The sequence below is a fragment of the Myxocyprinus asiaticus genome, chromosome 24 (assembly GCF_019703515.2).
Source record: "Myxocyprinus asiaticus isolate MX2 ecotype Aquarium Trade chromosome 24, UBuf_Myxa_2, whole genome shotgun sequence".
NCBI lineage: Eukaryota > Metazoa > Chordata > Actinopteri > Cypriniformes > Catostomidae > Myxocyprinus > Myxocyprinus asiaticus.
Window position 1 is genome coordinate 41,413,259 of NC_059367.1, and position 19,514 is coordinate 41,432,772.

Below are 19,514 nucleotides of genomic sequence, written 5' to 3' on the forward strand. Positions count from 1 at the left end.
ATTGGTGGATCTTTCTCTGCAGGATCATGGGTAGTGTAGTTCTTCAACAGAAATTCTGCTATTACGTTTATTTTATTTCGTTTAATTAAAATAATGTTGACTGATGGCGTCAGCAGAAGCATAAACCATAAATTAATTACCTCACATTAGGTCTGTCTTAAAGGTTTATAAGTTATCGTTTGAAAAAATTCCCCTATGGGAAAAACAAACAGGGACAGTTGCACTCATGGAAGGGGAGTAACGGATTACATGTAACGGGAATACGTATTTAAAATACAAAATATTAGTAACTGTATTTCACTACAGTTATAATTTAAATTGTTGGTAATCAGAATACAGTTACATTCAAAAAGTATTTTGAATACTAAAGAGATTACTTTGCATTTTATTGTCATTTGCTTCATGTAATATTTAGTCTATTCAGTTGGAAAACATTTATCCATATAAATTAAAGAAACACTTTCTTATAATGTGTTACATTCATATGAGCAGACAGAGGGTGCTTTCACACTGTTTAAAACAGCGGTTCTCAACTGGGACAGTACCGCCCCCCAGTGGGCATTCAAAGGATGCCATGGGGCGCTGAGAGCAAATTAGTGTAGAGCGGGGAGTTAGGTTACAAATGGAGGCTGTCATGTTAATCAAATCTATCGTCAAGTTCCTGTTTGCATTAAAGTTGCATTAACAAGTTTATCTAGACTCCATTATATGGGTTGGTACATATTTGTACCACAGTTCATCTGATTCTGAAGTCTAGCGACTCATCTGAAATGTCTGGTTTAGCAGCGTCAAATAGACAGGCGAAGTTACAACCTCCACTAATGCACCTGTATGGCTCTGTAAGTGGATATGGCTCAATGTACAGAGCAGCGTGAGCGCAAAGCAGGTGCATTTTTTACCACAGACCGGTCTCGAGCTCTTAAACGTGCACCTCTGATCCAGTGAGAAGCACGGCATAAGACAAGGAAACCATTTGAATTCGCCACAGAATTCTACATGACCACCTTTAATTTACTACAGTAACAATAACTGTACTTTGGGCAGAAATAGATTCATAATACATATTATCATATCACTACTTCAGCTCTATTAAATTTGTCATAGGCTACATTAGAGGAGTGAGGGAATTCAATACATTTCTGTTACAACTTTTAAATGTTTATATTTTGTATTTGATTTTGCATATGCTTAGAGTAGGCCTACTGTTTGTAATAACAAAAATGCCATAAACTGTTTTATAGAAATCATGTTACATCTAACCATGGTAGTGAAGAAGATCCATGCTTCCATGTGCTTACTATGGTCTTGTTACAAATACCAGAGTTAAAACTATAAAAATAAATACATAAATAAATTACAATTTTCATAAGGGCAAATGCAAAATACACTCTTTTTGAGATTAAATAGAAATGCGTATATCCTATAAAAAAATAAAAAAAAATAAAAAAAATAGGCTAAAATATTTCTGTTTGAGTGTAAGAAAATATAACTGATTTTGTTTGTCTTCAGAAATTCCAAGAGATATAGGGAATGGAGTAGGGGGGCATTCATCAAAAAAAGGTTGAGAACCACTGGTTTAACAGGTGAATATAATGTCATTGAGGAAAAAGAAGTAAGTTTGGAGCAGCAGAAATAGTTAACCTTGTGTAAATTGTCATGTGAACATTTAGATTTGTGCTAAGCTAAAATGCTATTTCTTTTTTATGATTAACAATTTTATTGATTCATACATCGAGCACAGAAAAGCAAAACATATATACACAGAATCAACATTTAACTCCCACTTCCCATCTTCTGTTTGGCATTGCCAGCAGGTGGGTGTGTCTTTAGGACCAAGCCTATACAATCTAGAGGGGGTCCAATAGAATCTATGTAAAATCTTGAATTGCATAAGGTGAACCCTTGCATCTTTTGATGCAGACTTGACGTTTTTTAGAATCCTAGCCCACGCTCCCTCTTCTAATACTAAGTTTAAATCTTACTCCAATAATCTCTTGACAGAATTTAAAGCTCCGTCCCCCAGACTCTGAATTAACAGGGAGTAATACACTGATGCCTCATGACCTTTTCCAAAAGCAGTAATCACCACTCCCAGAATATCTGCCGCTTTAGTGGGGGTATACGCTACTCCCAAAGATAGTACAGGGCAGGTGGCGCAGCTGTAAATACCTAAAGAACTGAGATCTGGGAATCCCAAAATGTTGAACCAAATTTTCAAAGGATCTCAACACTCCAATTTCATATAGGTCACCAAGTGTATTAACCTTCCTCACATTCTGACCAGCAGAAAGGGGACTTATTAATACATAATTTTGGGTTCAGCCATATACTCGAGGCAACATTTAAATAAATGTTAAAATTAAACACTCTGGACATTTTTGTCCATACCGAGTGCAAATGCGAGATAACGGGGATTAGTTTGATAGAAAGGCTTTGCAATGGTGAAATAGGGGAAAGAACTTCCTGTTCAATACAAAACCAGGGAGGGGATCTCTCAGGTGGAAGCGACCAATGCGCCAAATGTCTGAGATCGAATGCATAATAATAAAAACAAAATCTTGGGTAGGCCTAGCCCACCTTTGTCAATCGGCCTATGCAACTTACTGAAATGTAGTCTGGGACTTTTACCATTCCAAATGAAGGACTTCGCTATGCTACCAAATTGCTTGAAATAAGAGAGGGGGACATCTATATGGAGAGACTGTAGCAGGTAGTTTTGGTATACAATTCATTTTAATAACATTACCCTCCCCAATCATAGATATATGTAATGAAGCCAACCTGCCCACATCACTCGAAAAGATTTTTATTAAAGGGTCAAAATTAACTCTAACTAAATCACACAAATTTGCTAGGAATAAAATACCCAAATACTTAATGCCCTGTTTGGGCCACTGGAAGGCACCTGGTTGAAAAGTCGTTACCGGGCAGTATGCTATCAGAGCCAAAACTTCGGATTTAGACCAATTAACTCTGCATCCCGAGAACTTAGAAAAGGAATTAATAATTCTGTGGAGGTAAGGCATATATCTAGTAAGGACAGAGATGAATAATAAAATATCATCTGTGTAAAGCAAAAACTTATGCGACACACCTCCCACCACCACCCCTGGAAAATCATCCTCCTTTCTTATCGCGGCTGCTAATTGTTCCAGGGCAAAACAGAACAATAATGGGGAAAGAGGGCAACCCTGCCATGTGCCCCTATCCAGAATAAAACAATCTGAAATTAATGAATTTTGTACCACTGCTACCGGGTGTCTATAAAGTAACTTAATCCAACCAATAAAAGATTTCCAAAATCTTAAAAAGATAATCCCATTCTACCATATCAAACGCCTTTTCGGCATCAAGCGAGATGGCAGTGACCAGAGTCTCATCATTTGCCACTGACCACATGATATTGATGAAACACCTAATGTTGTCAGAAGAGCTGCAGCCCCGAATAAACCCCACCTGATCTATATGTATAAGAAATGTCATAACTTTACATAATTGGTTAGACAAAATTCTTGATAATATTTTTATGACTAGCTGGATCAGGGAGATTGGATGGTAACTTTTACACTTGCTTGGATCTTTGTCTTTTTTAAGAATCAGACTGATCCGGGCTTGTGTCATGGTTGGCGGAAGCTTTCCATTCTTTAATGATTCCGTATAAACTTCTAACAAAAGTAGAGCCAGTTCTGTAGAATAAGATCTAAAAAATTCAGCGGCAAAGCCGTCTGGTCCCGGAAACTTGCCTGTAGGCAAGGCCTTAATTACCTCGCCTAGCTCCTCCAAGGTTATCTCAGAATCAAGATAATGTTTTTGCTCAATCTTCAGTTTAGGGAGTTCTAATGGTTCCACAAAGTTTCTAACATCTTCAACAGTAGACGAAGATGTGGAACTATAGAGATCAAGATAGAATTATTTAAAAGCATTATTAATATCAATGGCTGGTAAATATTATACCACCAGCAGATTTCACTGAGGGAATGGTAGAAAAAGATTCTCTCTGCTTTATATATCTAGCCAGAAGTTTTCCTGCTTTGTCCCCTGACTCAAAGTATGACTGTATTGCCCTGAATAGCCAAAACTCCACCTTCCACGACAAAATAGTATTATTTCTGTATTACAATCAGATCAATTCTCTGAGGCCATCAGATGACATTCTGCGCTTCAGCTCTGCCTCAGCACTTTTAATATTCCCTTCCAACTCCAAGAGTTCTCGTGCTTTGGATTTTTTGATGAATGAGGCATACCGTATAATCTGACCCCTAAGAACTGCCTTAAGTGCCTCCCAAGCCACGCCCACAGAGGATACTGAGGACCAGTTGGTCTCCATATAAACACTGATTTTGGCCTTTAACATTTGTTGAAATTCAGGATTTTGCAAAAGGGATACATTAATTACATTAAGCACCAACTATATGATTTATTTTTCTCCGTATGTGGCAACACCTCTAAACTCACCAGGACGTGATCTGAGACTAAGATGTTTCCAATTGAGCAACCAACAACAGATGAAATGAGGGTCTTAGATATTTAAAAAAAAAAAATCTATTCTACAATTAATCTTATGGACTGATTAAAAAAATGTATAGTCCCTACCAGATGGGTTCAACAGTCTCCAAAAATCTGTAAGACCAAGATTTTTACACATGCTGTGAAGCGTCACTGTTGCTCTAGGGGACTTACACACTTTTGCTTCACTATGAGTCCATCAAAAGATTGAAGTCTCCTCCCAATATTATATCATTTATATTCAAGATCTATAAAAAAGCCCTGATCATCAGCGTTAGGTGCGTAAATATTAGCCAAAATCAACCTTTGCCCCTGAATTTCTGCTAAAACAACAATGACTCTTCCTAATTTATCTTTAATCTGTTTGAGACATTTGAATTGTAGATGCTTACTTATCAATGTAATGACTCCCCTGTTCTTACTTGAGCCAGCACTAAAGAAAACATGTCCACCCCGTATCTTCCCAAATTTTTCAGCTTCCTGTGGGGAAATATGCGTTTCTTGAAGAAACACTATATCATATTTCTTACATTTAAGAAAAGAAATAACCTTCCTTCTTTTTATGGGGTGCCCTAACCCATTCACATTTCATGTGGAGAGAGACAATCCACTCATATTAACATTTGACATTTTGACATTAGAAAAAATAGATTGTGTGTCAAAAAATAAATTATAACGACTGCATTCCAACATTAGTGCAACAATCAAAGCCCGAACATCCCCCAAAACAAAAAAAACATGCGCATTAACCCTATGCACGACAACGGCAACTGACGTCCATCTCTCTAAACTCAAACAGTCTATGTACGCCTTCGAGAGCCCCTCGTGACAACTTTGCCATTGGATTGCTCAAGTCTGGTGTTTCTATACAAATTCTGTGAGGCAAAATTACACAATGAAAGATAATCTATAAAATAAACTCTAGCCAATAGGCGGGATAAACACAAAGAACATGTAGATTCATCCACATAACTGTCCCGAAGGTGTGTTCCTCCACAAAACAAACTCCAGCCGCTAGCGGAACCAGCACAAAAAAAAAATAAATAAATAAATATAATCTGTTCAGATTCCTCAGGCAGTCAAACAAATGTTCAGTGAGTCAGGCCCATTTGACTGTTACATGAGTGCAATAGATGACCTAATCACTCCATTGTCCTGCAAGAAATACTCCACAAAACAAACTCCAACCAATAGGAGGCATAAGCACAAAGAACATGCAGATTCATCCACAACACTGTCCCGAAGGATTTTTATTCCACAAAACAAACTCCAGCTGCTAGGCGGGTCCAGCACAAAAAGAAACAAAAAAGGCACTCAGTTTCCTCGGACAGTCAAGTGAATGTTCAGTGAGTCAGGCCCACTCGGCTGTTACATGAGTGCAACAAATGACCTAATCACTCCAATGTCCTGCAAGAAATATTCCACAAAATAAACGCCAGCCAATAGGAGGCATAAGCACAAAGAACGTTCTGCTTCATCCACAAACTGTCCCGAAGGAGTGTTATTCCACAAAACAAACTCCAGCCGCTAGGCGGAACCAGCACAAAAAGAAACAAAAAGGCGCTCATTTTCCTCGGACAGTCAAGTGAATGTTCAGTGAGTCAGGCTCACTCAGCTGCAACGTGAGTATCACACAATGACTTACTCACTCCATTGACTTTATGAAGGACATCGCTTGCTGTGGGCATGTAAATATTTTGCGTCCATCCTTAGCATTTATTCTCAATTTGGCCGGGAACATCAGTGCAAAAGCAACCATTGATGTAAGAGTTTCTTGCATTCCTTTAATCTATCACTTTTCTCTCTTGTCGAATTCGCAAAGTCTGGGAACAAGAAAATGCTGTGGTTCTTCCAAGAAAGCCTTCCTTTAATCCTCGCCTCGCGTAACACAAGATCTTTATCAGATTATCTCTGAAATTTGGCCAGAATTGATCCTGGCCTGTCTCCCTCCGCAGATCTCAGAGCCGGAACTCTGTGAGCTCGCTCGGTTTCCAGCTTATGGCCTGTTATGTAGAGCAGACTTGGAAAGAGCCCGTCTAGGAATTTCACCATATCTCAGCCTTCTTCGTCCTCAGGAATTCCAACAATTCGGACATTGTTTCGCCGGTTACGATTCTCCAAGTCAGATCAGCAATCAGACTTAACAATTTTTGCCTCTTGGCTTGAGACAGTGAGAAACCACCCAGAACACCCTAGCAACTACCAAGCAATCCCCTAGCAATCACTCAGAATGCAACCGCTCAGCAATGCCCTAGCAATCACCCACATATCCACAGAAATGTTACCATGTACTGGTATCAATAAGAATTAATTACTACTTTTTTGATTATTTTTACTTATTCTATTTTTTACCTTTTATCTTGGCATCTATGCTGTTATATTTGTTTACAATTGACAATGTTAAACCAGACTGAGCTAAGCGTTTAATTTGCTCTTCCCTATAGTAAATGAGTAATTACAGTTACAGTGGTGTAGGATTCTTATGGATTTATAATAAGTTGAAATAAATGTTTTGCTTTTAGGTCCGCAACCATTAAGGGTGACAACGATCAAGGTGAGTTAAATTAATTTCATCTGGACAGCTTATTTATAACCATCCACCATCCATTGGCATGAAGTGAATGGAGCAGACATTTTCAGTTCATTCACTATGAGAGTTGAGCACCAGGCTCGTAGAGGGGATTGTGGGATTCAGGTCAGAATTCCAAAACACTCTTGGTAACATTCTAGATAACATGGATTATCAGGTTTTGTTCATGACAGTGCGAGTGCATCCTGTCAATAAAACAAAAGGGGGACACACCTAATACTAAGATATTCTGAAATGCATATTGATTTTTCAATCAGTATCAAGCTGATATGCAGAGATGTAAATTTGTAATAAAAAATATTGTATATGAAATTAGAAAACTGCTAAATTTAAGCTTTTTCATAAATGGTACTGTATATACCACTCTGATTTTTTATATTTTTAATGATGTGTAACTGAATAATATTTTCCACAATTCTGTTCAGGAGGACCCTTATGTGATGTCTAAAGGCTCTGAGCTGGAAGGTTTCTGTATTGATCTGCTGTCAGCTCTCTCTAAGAAACTGGACTTTAAATATGATGTTCACGTGGTGAAGGACAGCCGATATGGCACAACCGATGACAGTGGCAACTGGAACGGCATGATTGGAGAGGTTATCAGAGGCGTGAGTTCAAAGACTGTTAACTTTTTTAAATTAATCTTATCGTGTCCAACCAGGTGTGACACAACAAGTTTCCAGTGAAAAGTGATTTGGATTTGAAGCTAATAGTATTTGAAAATCAGGATACAACAGTGTGTATTTAACAGGTTCAAGGAATGAGGAAGCAGGAGACGGCGAATCCAACTCAAAGGTAAATTTATTAATAACACAAAACATGTTCGCTTGACTGCGCAATGGTGTAGCTTCACATAAATCACTCAAATGGTGCTCTCAAGGAAACGGCAATGGCCAACACACTCATGGCTTGTCAGCTGGGCTCTCTCTCCCTCACTCTGAGGTTTGGCCCCTTTTTATTTCCCCCATCTCTCACTGTGAACATAGAAACAGCAATTACCTTCAATTCATCAGAGTGAAAACTCTTACCACTTCCTCTCTCCCCACACGAACGCTCGACCACGCCCTCACCTCCACTCAGGGCAGGAGAACTGTCCAGCCTGATAACTCCACCCCCCCCCTTCTGGAGAGGAAGTCTGCGACAGCCATCTGTGCCCCCTGGCCTGTCGAACTTAAATGGCTAGAGTGCCATATACCAATGGGTGATCCGGGTGCTGGCATCCTTCATGCAGTGGAGCCATTGGAGCAGGGCATGGTCCGAACAGATGGTGAATGTTCATCCCAACAAATAGTAGCGGAGAGTGAGAACCGCCCACTTGATGGCCAAGCACTCCTTTTCTTTATCTCTTTGTTAAATCCAGTGCTGATTAAAAGCGAGCCGTGCCCAACTGATTGAGCAGTTCGTCAACACGAGGCATTGGATTAGCATCAAATTTCGATACCGTGTTAACCTATAATCCTCACAGAACCAGACCGAGCCATCGCTCTTATGTACCAGAAACACCGGGCTGGCCCAATTACTGTGGGATTCTTCTATTACCCCCATATCAGGCATGGCCTTTAATCCTTCCCCTACTACCTGTTTCTTGTGTTCGGGTAAGCGGTAGGGATGACTACATACCACTACCCCTGGGGTTGTCTCGATGTGGTGTTTTATGAGATTAGTGCGGCCGGGGAGAGGTGAGAGCGTGTCAGATAAATTATTTTGCAATCTGGCAACCTCCGTACATTGTGATGCTGAGAGGTGGTCTCCATAAGTGACTGGGGTGAACTGATTGTCTTTTAGATTCACCTCCAGTCCGAGCTCCTCCCTCTCCAGAACTACCTTCGCCAACGACACAGAGACCGCCTCTCTCCATGGTTTTAGTTCAGTAAATCTGATGTGCCCCACTCCTATCCGTATGCACTACCTCATAGTTGACTTCCCCAACTCGCCGCGTGACCTCAAAGAGCCTTTGCCACTTCACAAGTAATTTCGAGTTCAATGTGGGCAGCAATACAAGTACTTTATCTCCCTGTGCAAACTCCCGTAGCCGAGTTCCCTTGTTATACAGCCAGGACTGACGTTCTTGCGCCTGTAGCAAATTCTCCTGTGATAGTCATCCCAGTGTGTGAAGTTTTGCTCTCAGGTCAAGAACATATTGAATTTCATTTTTGCTTTGTGAAGGTCCCTCCTAACAATTTTCCTTCATGACGTCTAACACACCCCCGGGCTTATGGCGTATAACAATTCAAATGGGCAAAACCCTTTGGAGGCTTGTGGGACATCTCGCACTGCAAATAACAGGGATTTGAGCCACTTATCCCAGTTCTGAGCATCTTCGTGCACAAACTTACGAATCATATTCTTTAAGGTCTTATTAAATTGTTCGACCAAGCCGTCCATTTGTGGATAGTATACACTTGTCCGAATGGATCTAATACCCAATCATTTGTACAGCTCACATAGTGTACGTGGTATAAAAGCAGTGCCCTGATCAGAGAGAATTTTTTTCAGAATCCCCACTCGGGAGATTATTCTGAAGAGTGCCTCCGTAACACTACATGCTGGGATGTTGCACATATCACATTGCGTAATCCACCAGGACTAGCGCAAAGCGATGTCCGTGTGCAGTCCGTTCTAATGGCCCAATGAGATCCATGCCAATTCATTCAAAGGAGACCTCAATCATGGGAGGGGCACAATGGCGCTTTTGGAGCACCCGGTGGATTCACCAGCTGACATTCACGGCATGCTGCACACCACCGGAAAACATCCCTGTGAACACCTGGCCAATAGAAATGGGCAATGAGACAGCTTAGTGTTTTCCCCTGTCCCAAGTCGGATTATAATGAGCCGCCTGGAATAACATTTCCCAACGGCTCTTTGGTACCAACAACTGGGTCATAACTTCTTTCGTGTGAGTGTCCTGTGTCACTCTATACAACCGATCTTCTATCAATCACTATCACTTGGTCAAATACACGCTTCAGGGTTTCATCTCGCGACTACTCTAGAGGGAATCCCCTACCGGGAATTCCCTAAGGGCGGAGGATGACACCTGCCCTTCCCCAGTGTCAGCCTGATGCGGAGCAACCACAGATGGCCCAGGCCACGCCACCCCAGCCAGCGCTTCACACATAGCACACAATTCACATTTTCACAGGACCCATCCACACATAATCCCTTCAATAATGACTGAAAAGCCAGCCAGGCCAAAGTTCCCAAAATTAGCAGATGGGTGAGGCGAGGACTAACCACCGCCTCAATATTATGCTTTTGTCCCCAGAATATTACTATAGGATAATCATGAATATCCCCATGCACACACACCTCACCTTCACCCGATTATTTGCCTCCAATGCCCCGTTTTGAACCAAGCATTGATGAATGGAGGTTTTATTACAACCTGAATCCACCAAGGCTTGGTATGTACCCCCCTTAATACCCACAAGTATTTGGTATGTCTCTGCTCGCTCAGGGGCAGTCTGTGGGGTGTCGGGGATATGGATCAAGGCCCCCACCTCCATTACCAGGCACTCGGCTCTTGGACATGAACCGGCTCCCGCAACTCCAGCAGACCGGCCCAAGCCTTCCGCCCACACTCGTATCAGCGGATTCCTTCACCTGGGATGAAGAGAGGGGAGAGACAGGGTTTATGGGAGCAGGGAACCCCCATGAACAGGGAGCCAGTCTTTGGGGAATTTTCCCCCATTTCCAGGGAAACGGAACAGGACGGAAGGAAGGAGGGGGGAGAGAGAATAGGGAGGAGACATTAGAGGAAGAAAGGACGTGGGGCATGCCAACCCCTGGATACGCTTCCAGATGGTCTTCAACCAGCTAGACCGCTCCGTCCAGCGACGCCATTCGGTGGCACTGGACCCACTCGGCCATCCCCCTTCAGCAACCGGGAGACGAACTGCTCCAACACCACCAGGTCGATGACATCATCGGCGTCGCCGCCCTCCTTGGCCAACACCCACTGCCAGCAGGCGTTACGGAGCTGCTGGGCAAAGGGAAATGGGCGGCCAACCTTGAGGTGTTCTTCTGGGCTGTGGCAAACCCGTTACAAGATGGACTTCTTTAGCACCAAGTAGTCCAGGAGGTTGACAACCGAAAGCTGTTGCGCCAAGATCCGGGCTTCCCCAGTCAGCAGCGGCAGAAGATGGACTGCCCCCTGTTCCGGCAGTGACTTCAGAGCTTCGGCAGTGTGCTTGAAGAGCTCAAGGTCATCTTGAGGCCCCATCCTGGTGAGCAACATGGAGGGGGTGCGCTGCTGCCGGGGACGGGGTGGCTGCCCCCTCCTGAGGTACTAAGCTCCACAGCACCCGCTGGTTCTCCTCCTGGGCCCGAAGGAGCGCCTCAAAACGCTGTTGCTGCTCTCACCAAAGCTCCATGAGGGCCTGGTGTTGACCCTGGTGGATGCTGTCAAGGGACCGGAAGACTTCCTCCAGTGGCGATGACGTCATGACAGGGTATCCTTCTTCCTCTAATCCCGGGTTTCAGCACCTGTGTAACAGTTTGCAAGATAAAAGGGAAAGTGAATTCAGGAGAGTGCAATAATGGCCCGCCGCAAATTGCAGCTTTCACCCACATGAACGCCTGCTGACACGGCTCCGTCCACTGGCCCGGATCTTGTGTCCCCTTTTTAGTGAAATCAGTCAGCGACGGTTAAAGTTGATTATAAGTATAGCATCAATATATTTAAATTTTATTGCAAAATATTCAGATATTTGCAAATACTCAAGGAGTTTAAGAGTATAGGAAGACCGACTCGATTGCATCATTTACAGTGCATCATGGGAGTAGGAGGTTGCTGCAGAGTACTTTTGATGCTCTTTGTTAGCTGCGATTCTCTGATTGGTGGATTGTTTCTCTTCAGGATCAAGGGTAGTGTAGTTATTCACCACAAATTCTGCTATTAAATACAAATGTTTTTTTTTTTTTAAATGAAGTTGAAATAACACAGGCTCATGGCTTCAAAAGCATATACCATCGATTAACAACCTCAGAGCTCATGGTAGGTCTGTATTTAAAGGTTTATAAGTTATTGTTTAAAATTAGTTCTGCTCTGGAGAAAATTAATGGGATTTTTACTTCTGGAGCCCAACAGTTACGCTTAACATACAGCTACATACAGTACAGATCAGGTGGAAATTGGCAACTCTTATTGAAAATCACTTCCAGACGCTTTGATGCTGCAAATCACTTTAGACAATTGTTAGCATAGGCTATTTATTATAGAGTCCCTCTTATGAAACAATTAAAATTAAATGAGAAGGAAAATTAAATACAGTAAATGTGTCTAGAATTGTTAAAAAAAAATTAGGAAAAGAAAAATGGAAAGGGAAGGGAAAACAAATATCAGTATCTTTGAATTTTCACCTAGATAGTCCCAAAATTTGTAGTAATATTCACTTTTATTTATTATTTTTTGTAATAATGTATTACATGTTTAACAATGATAATGAGAGTTTGTGGCTTTTATATTCAGGAATAGCTAAATTTTCCTTAGTTGCCCAAAAACCCTCTTTGTTTGCGTGTTGTTGTTGGCCTCTACAGGAAGCAGATATCGCAGTGGCACCGCTCACACTTACAGCAAAACGTGAGGCAGCAGTGGACATGACTAAACCTTACATGCAGACTGGCATTAGCTTCATCCTGAGGAAGGATCTGGTCTCTGAAGACTTCCTCAGTCTGATCAACCTCTTCTCCACTGAGATGTGGATCGGTGTGCTGGTCGCTTACCTGTTGACCTCTGTCTGTATCTTCTTAGTGGCACGGTAAGACAGAATTTACTCTTAGCTATACCAAAATCCCTTTCAGGCAAGTCAGGTCACTTGGTACATATGCAGCTCCTATCTTCTTGAACAGAGAGAGAAAGACCAAAATCTCATCAAAACAATATTAAGTTCATATAACATATGCAATAAAATCTGATAATCGTGGTTTCATAAATTTTTCTTCTTTACATTACATGCTAAAAAACAATAAGGTTATTACTGTAACCACGGTTCCCTGAAAGGAGGGAATAAAATGCTGCATCACTGACGCTTTTGGTTATCTCCGCAGGTGTAACCAATCTCTGAAACTCTTTGAAATCTCGCCAATTTTAATTGGCAGATATCGTTTAGTGCTCCACCTCCCTGTGTGTATCATGGGGCATATGTACTGCGGTGCACGCTATCTCCTCAGAATATTTGACTGAAGGTTACAGAGCGATACTCGGCCCTTGTAGCGATGATTTTGTAGTGTGGCTAGCTTATGCAGCATTTCATTCCTTTCTTTCAGGGAAATGTGGTTACAGACGTAACCGTATCTTTCCCTTTCAAGTCGGTCATTTCAATTCTGCATTGCAGATGGGGAATGTATACCATCACGCCGTGCTACTGATTCGCACGCGCAACGATGCCTAGTAGCCAATAGGGTAATTAAAGACACCCACAGAATCGCCTCTTCGTTTCATAATAAGAAGAGAGAAGTAAATTGATGAAACATGGTGATGACGCTAGCCAATTTGGGTACCACAGCATCGCAGGATGATTTAAATCATATAAAATATGTAATATGAAGGCACTAACCGAATGTGTTGTGGAAATTCATATAGGGTGACAGCTGACTGTGGCTTATGGAATGAGCATGTATAAATAAGCTGGTAGTAAGCAACATAATACACAGTTTAGCTCTCCTTCAAAATAAGCACTTGAGAAGGGAGAGAGGTGACATCCAGGTTGTAAAACTGAGCGAAAGTGCTGGGGGAAGCCCAACCTGCAGCTAAACAGATGTCTTCAAGGGAAACACCATTAGATAGTGCTCATGAAGAGGCCATGCCTCTAGTGGAGTGAGCTTTAACTCCAGTGGGGCACTGTATGACTTTTGAGTCATATGTGAGCGCAATGGCATCTACGATCCAATGTGAAAGCCTTTGTTTGGAAACAACCAAACCCTTAAAGCGACCTGTTACGCACACAAAAAGCTGATTTGATAACCTCATTTGCCTTGTATGATTAGCATCTGCATGTAACGCCCTTATGGGACATAGAGTGTGAAGTCTCTGTGCCTTGTCCGAATCAAATAGAGGAGAAGAGAAAGCCTAAATGGTAATAACTTGTGCTCTGAAGGGAGTGGTCAAAATTTTTGGCACGTAGCCATTTCTGGGTTTGAGAACAGCTTTTGACAAGCTCTGTCCAAACTTTAAATAGTAGTTATCGACCGATAGTGCTTGAAGGTTTAACTGAAGCCAAAGCGAGAAGCAGTGCTGTCTTTAATGAGAGCATGCGTAAACTCACAGTATCCAGTGGCTCGTACGGCAGTGCCATGAGGGCTTTTAACACAAGCACTAAGTCCCAAACCGGATAACTAACGTGGCTAGACGGCCTCAACCACTTAGTGGAACATGTCCAGTTACTATGACAGCGACATACACTTTAAGCGTAGACGGGGTAAGACTCGTGTCCAAGCGCTCTTGCAGAAAGTGAAGTATGTACAGCGCATTGTAGGTACCTAGACTCAAGAGAAACACCAATCAGCGAACACTCTCCATTTCAAGGTGTATTAACGTCTCATCGAAGGGGCTCTGGCCTATAATATGGTGTTGAGTACTGGTTGTGAGAGCCCTTCTGCATAAAATGGATACCGTTCAGGGGCCAAATGTGAAGTTTCCCCAATTCCGGTTGTGGATGCCAAATTGTGCCCCCTGCCTGCATGAGCAGATCCCTGCTCAGTGGAATCCTCCACAGAGGGTCATTCAAGAGCTCTATTAACTGTGGGAACTATGGGCAGTTGGGACATTGAGGACCAAATAGCAGTACAGATTCCTCATCCTCCCGGATTTTGCACAATACTTGGTGAAGTAAGTGGATGGGATGGAATGCATACTTGTGTCTGGCTAACCATTTGTGGTCTAGAGCATCCAGGCACAGCAGAGCATGTGTCAGGAAATACCATAGGTGACAATGCGTTGTCTCTGGGAATGCAAATAGATCTATGTGACAGATCTCTTGCTCCCTTTATTAAGGAGGAAGCGTAAGCTTGGATAAACAATCCAACATGAGTCTTTTATTTAAAACACTCTTTCAGTGTAACATACAAACTAATGGCTTTTCAGCACATTCAGAATCACACAGTCAGCTTCGTGCGTCTCTCTCCCCCTACTGCGGCTCTGGCTGCTCCTTTACCTCTCTCCAGCTCTCACTGTAAACACAAAAAGCTGATGAAGAGATAATTTCCCAAAGGTGTCAGTCCTTACCTTTCTTCCTCTCCCAGCCTCGCTCTCCACAGATGTCGCCCATCCATGCCCACATCACCACATACCCCCATCACCTGACTCAGGCTGGGGTGTCATCCAGCCTTTGACTTACACCCCCCCCCCCCCCCATTTATAGAAAGGAAATCTGCCACAGCCATCTGCGCCCCCGGCCTATGGACCACCTCAAACTTAAAAGGCTGGAGAGCTAGATTCCGACAAGTGAACTGCACGTTGGCATTTTTCATGCGATGGAGCCACTGGAGCGGGGCGTGGTCCAAACAGAGGGAAAGCACATCCCAACAGATAGTACCAGAGGGTGAGGACCATTCAATTGATGGCCAAACACTCCTTCTCTATCGTGCTGTAACTAGTCTCCCTCAGAGAGAGTTTGCAACTATTGTAGAACATGGGGCGCTCCTCCCCCTCCACCGTCTGGGACAGTACCACTCCCAACCCCCTGACCGATGTGTCGGTCTGCAAGATAATAGGAAAAGTGTAGTCAGGAGAGTGCAATGATGGCCCGCCACAAAGTGCAGATTTCACCTGCGTGAACGCCTGCTGACATGGCTCCATCCACTGGTCCAGGTCAGGTGACCCCTTTTTAGTGAGATCAGTCAGCGGGCTGGTGACGGTTGAATAAAAAAGCACAAACCTACAATAATAGCCAGCCCGTGACCCATGACCCAAGTGGAAGCCCAGATACCGTACTTCCACCCACCCAATTGCGCACTTCTTTGGGTTTGCCGTGAGTCCCGCTCATCTCAACGACCTTAGGACAGCCCTCAGATGCTGCAAGTGCCGCTGCCAATCATTACTGTAAATAATGATATCATCCAGATAGGCATAAGCAGCATGCGGTCTGAGGATTCGGTCCATGAGCCGCTGAAACGTAGCTGGGGCCCTGAACAAACCGAGTGGAAGCATCTCGAATTGGTGTAATCTGAACGGTGTGGACAATGCCATCTTTTCACAGGCCATGGGAGTTAAGGGGATCTGCTAGTATCCCTTCGTTAAATCCGGTGTCGAATAAAAGCAAGCCGCACCTAACCGATCGAGCAGTTCATCAATCCGAGGCATTGAGTACGCATCAAATTTAGACACCACATTGACCTTTCTATAATCCACATAGAACTGGACTGAGCCATCACTCTTCAGAACCAGCACCACCGGGCTGGCCCAGTAACTGTGGGATTCTTATTTTACCCCCATATCTAGCATGGCCTTTCATTCTTCCCGAACCACTTCTTTTTTTGTGCTCGGGTAATCATTAGGGACAACTGCGTACCACTACCCCTGGGGTCGTTTCGATATGGTGCTCTATGAGATTTGTATGACCGGGAAGAGGCGAAAACCCTTCAGAGAATTCTCCTTGCAACCTTGCAACCTCCGTGGCTTATGATGGTGAGAGGTGGTCTCTGCAAGTGACTCGATGTGTGGCGTTTAAGAATACGATTTTTGCCCTAATATCAAAGGTGTTACCTTAATTTTCTTGATAAAAATTATGATCGTGCCTGGTAAAGTGCATGTAAAATAGCTAGAAATAGCATTTTAGCTTAGCGTAAAGCTGACAATTTACAGAAGGTTTATTTCTATTTCTTCTGCTCCAAACTTCAAACTTATCTGTCTGCTCGTATGAATGTAACACATCATAAGAAAATGTTTCACCGCTGTTCAAATGCACTTTGGATCGCATCATTTATATGTATAAATGTTTTCCATCTGAAAGGACTAAATATTAAATGAAACAAATGACAATAAAATGCAAAGTAATCTCTTCAGTAATCAAAATACTTTTTGAATGTAACTGTATTCTAATTACCAATGATTTAAATTGTAACTAGTGGAATACAGTTACTTATATACTGTATTTTAAATACATAATCCCGTTACATGTATTTCCTTACTCTTCAACACTGCATAACTATTCAATGCAAGTGGCACTAACAATAGCGCAGTTGTGAACAATGTGAAGCTTCCCTGTTTGCCCTTAGAGCTGTGAGGTTCATGTGGTAGAACATCATTAGAAGCGGATTATAGGATGATATAACAGTCATAGGCTTGTGAATATGTGTGTTATGATGTTGTTTTTTAGGATTAGCCCCTGTGAATGGGAGCAACCAGAGAAAGAACAGAATTCCTTCACACTGTCACACAGTTTCTGGTATACTGTTGGAGCACTGACACTTCAAGGTAATGTACCCTTGGTGAGTGAGGTTATGAAGACACCCTCACATACACCTTTCTGAATGAGAGAAACAATACAACAAATCAACTTTATAGATACAGTCAGCCCTGCTAGAACAGCTTAGGTGTGTTTGGACCAGTTTAATTCCAATTTGTATAATTAAAATTCAGGTTTTATTTGTGCAATAATGGTCCATTACCTGACCCAGCTAGTTACCCCAAAAAGCGAATCTGTAAAAGTTGACTCTAAATTTGGCTTGTGTGATAGGTGCTGGTCCTCACCCCAAGGCCTTGTCAGGACGGATTATTTCCGCCATCTGGTGGCTGTTTTCAATACTGCTGCTTGCCTGTTACTTTGCCAACATCAGTTCATGGCTGCATACAGACAACGAACAACTGTCAATCAGGAGCTTTGAAGACCTTGCCAATCAAAACTTGATCGAGTATGGCACCATTAAAGATTCTTCATCTTTTGCCTTCTTCAAGGTAGGACAGAACTTAAGTCATTATCATTTTTTCACATTCAACGACATATTTATCAATGTATTTATATGTCATTCCTACACTTCTGCTTTGAAACTTTTGAAGAATGAAACATAATTTTATACATATTTTTGTCAGCATTAAAGGGACATGTTAAAGATTTTATAAGTCAAGCTCAATGACTTAAAAAAAAAAATCAGATGTCCATCCGGTTAAACAGGCAGGGTCAGCCTGGACAAGAACAGGGTGGACATTAATAAAATGATCCACTACATGGTCTGTAAATGATATCTGGTAAACATATTTGTACATTTATATTGATGACTTAATTTCTGTGAACATAAAGATATTGACCTTTTTAAATTACATTCATTTTCACATTTTCTTCTCATTATGGGGTGGACATGTTATGCTTTACCACATATAACTATCATCCCAAAATAAAAGGAAAACATAAGAGTTATTGTAACAAGGTTAGTAGTTCAGGGAACCGGTGAACGTTCAAAAATACTTTAATTATAAAATAAACACAAAACTAAAGTAAAGTGGCAGCCACTCACAGACGACTGCCGCACAAACAAAACACAACGTAAATAGTCCAGGTCTGGTCCTCTCTCGTCCTTCACTATCGTCACACCTTCTTTTATCCTCCCGGAGCTACTCCATGAGACACGAGGCCGGTGCGGCACACAAATGACGCTTATTAGCAAGCGCCGTTCCCACGGCTCTCGGCCCCACCCTGCTTGCCACATACCCCCATCACCCTTCGCAGGCCGGGGGGGAACCCTCGAGACTGCGCTCTACTCGCCCCTGGGGGGCCTGTCACAGCGGCCGCAGAACCTGGGGATAAGGACAGACGTGGCGAGAGAAAAGGAGAGACCGAGGGGAGAGAAAAAAATAAAAGTCTTGGTTCGTTTCCTGGACACACTGCCGCTCGATCCTCTACCAGCCGAGAGGCCCTCACTCACGGTGCCATGCGATGGTACTGGACGCTCCTCAGTGGACGGCTCGATACTCCGCCTCCTGGCAGCCGGCGATTGCTCCTCCGTTACGGCACCCGGCAGCAAACTCCCCGTTCCATCGGTCTGCCTGCTCCTCCCACATCATGGCGTAGGTCTGCAGGTCTGGTCTCCGGCAAACGGCGGCAACCCCTCCGTCCCCTCACGGACGGCAGCCACCCCTCCTCGATCCAGGAGCACGGCAACGAGCTCTCCGTCCCACCAGTCATTCAATCGCTCCAGCACCACCGCCTAGGGCAGCCACTGGCGGTCACCGCTCCCTTGTGCTGCCTGGCCTCCTCAGCAGCGTGTGCTCTCCGACAGTGTGTCCCTCCTTCTGTCTTGGGTTTCGGCACCAGTGTAACAAGGTTAGTAGTTCAGGGAAGGAGGAGGCGGGAACCGGTGAACGTTCAAACATACTTTAATTATAAAATAAACACAAAATGACCCCTCACAGACGACTGCCGCATAAACAAAACACAACGTAAATAGTCCAGGCCTGGTCCTCTCTCGTCCTTCACTATCGTCA

At 43.0% G+C, this 19,514-nt stretch overlaps 1 protein-coding gene across 1 annotated transcript in view; it reads left to right on the plus strand.

Annotated features, from left to right (window-relative positions):
- Positions 1–19,514, plus strand: part of LOC127414477 (probable glutamate receptor) — a 40,083-nt gene that overhangs the window by 9,020 nt on the left and 11,549 nt on the right. The window contains exons 3-7 of the mRNA XM_051652519.1: positions 7,029–7,060; positions 7,522–7,701; positions 12,635–12,855; positions 17,413–17,510; positions 17,773–17,990. Coding sequence (XP_051508479.1) covers positions 7,029–7,060; positions 7,522–7,701; positions 12,635–12,855; positions 17,413–17,510; positions 17,773–17,990 — 749 coding nt within the window. The remainder of the gene's footprint in view (positions 1–7,028; positions 7,061–7,521; positions 7,702–12,634; positions 12,856–17,412; positions 17,511–17,772; positions 17,991–19,514) is intronic.